The 1,279-nt window shown below is 59.4% G+C and overlaps 1 protein-coding gene across 1 annotated transcript; it reads left to right on the top strand.

Moving 5' to 3' along the window:
• Nucleotides 1-81: 81 nt before the first annotated feature.
• ACA1_053000 (MYND finger domain containing protein) lies at nucleotides 82-773 on the top strand (the record flags this gene model as incomplete). The annotated part of the gene is made up of 3 exons (XM_004343950.1): nucleotides 82-165; nucleotides 319-493; nucleotides 610-773. Coding segments are annotated over 3 exons (423 nt in total), but the record flags the coding sequence as incomplete, so codon positions are not given.
• Nucleotides 774-1,279: the final 506 nt, after the last annotated feature.

Below are 1,279 nucleotides of genomic sequence, written 5' to 3'. Positions count from 1 at the left end.
CCGTTTCTACCCTAACTTACTTTTTTTTCTTTCTTTTATTTCTATTGGATTTTCTTTCGTTTTTTTCCTTGTCATTGCCAGGTCAATGCGCTGGCCGTGATCGCCAACTTCGTGGAGACCGTGGAGAGCGCGCGCCTCCTCTGCCAAAGCCCTCGTCTGCTCGAGGTTCGCCCACTCTCCCCTTTTGTCGTTGGTGCACCTCGAGTCTTATCACGTGTCGTGTCGTGTCGTGTCGTGTCGTGTCGTGTCGTGTCGTGTCGTGTCGTGTCGTGTCGTGTCGTGTCGTGTCGTGTCGCGTCGTGTGCGCGTTGGGTGCAGGTGTTGCGGCGGTACGAAAAGCTGGAGATGGACGAGAACAACGCCCACCTGCTCGAGAACGCGAGCTATGCCATGCAGGGCCTCAAGCAGAAGGTCCCCGACGAACTCGATCGGCTCGGCATCTCCTTCGCCAGCCTCGCCCTCCGCGAGGAGGAACTCGCCTCCGCCGAACACGGTAAGCAACCGTGTGCTGTGCGCGTGTCGTGTGATGCGTGTCATGTGCGCGCGCGTGTCGTGTGTCATGCATGTGTCGTGTGGGTTAATCTGTGATGGCACACCGCGCACGAGCAGGCGCGCAGTTGGCCAAGTGCGGCCTGTGCGAGGCGAAGGAGGCGCGTCGGGGCGACTTCCCCGTGTGCGGAGCCTGCAAGCAGGTGGCCTATTGCACGCGGGAGCACCAAAAGCAGCACTGGCGCACCCACAAGCCGCACTGCCGCCCCGCCAGCCGCCAGTAGAGTGGGACTGCGCCACCAACCGCTTTCTCGGCCGCCTCCTGTGGTGGTACGATGTCGCCTTCGCTCTTGTTTCGTGCACGCTTCGCTTTCGCTCTTTCAACGTTGTTCTGCTGTGGTGTGCTCACGAGCTCTTCTTGTGCAGGATATAGGAGAACGAAAGTGGTGTTGTGTATTTTGTGTTGGTACGGCAATGATCAACACAATGGTGGCGGTGAAGCACTGCGGAACGGATCTGGGTTGTGCGTCGTGTTCGTGCGGGGCATTGGCGTGTGTGTCGCTCTTGAAGTCCAACACTGTAACCGCCGACCGCCAGCATGCTTCGCCTCTTCGCCGCTCCGGTACGCGCTGCCCACAACACACAGACACACACACCGCACACACACACACACCACACACAACACGACGGAGGCGTCGCGCGGAAAAGAACGAGCGAGGAGACGTACCTTGGGCCGTGACGACGATGGCGGCGATGGCGGCGGATGGAAGAGGAATGCAAAACAGCATTT

The sequence above is a fragment of the Acanthamoeba castellanii genome, assembly GCF_000313135.1.
Source record: "Acanthamoeba castellanii str. Neff unplaced genomic scaffold scf7180000084594, whole genome shotgun sequence".
In the NCBI taxonomy this organism is placed as follows: Eukaryota; Discosea; order Longamoebia; family Acanthamoebidae; genus Acanthamoeba; species Acanthamoeba castellanii.
Note: the sequence above shows the minus strand (reverse complement) of the source record. Positions and strands in the feature narration are given on the sequence as shown.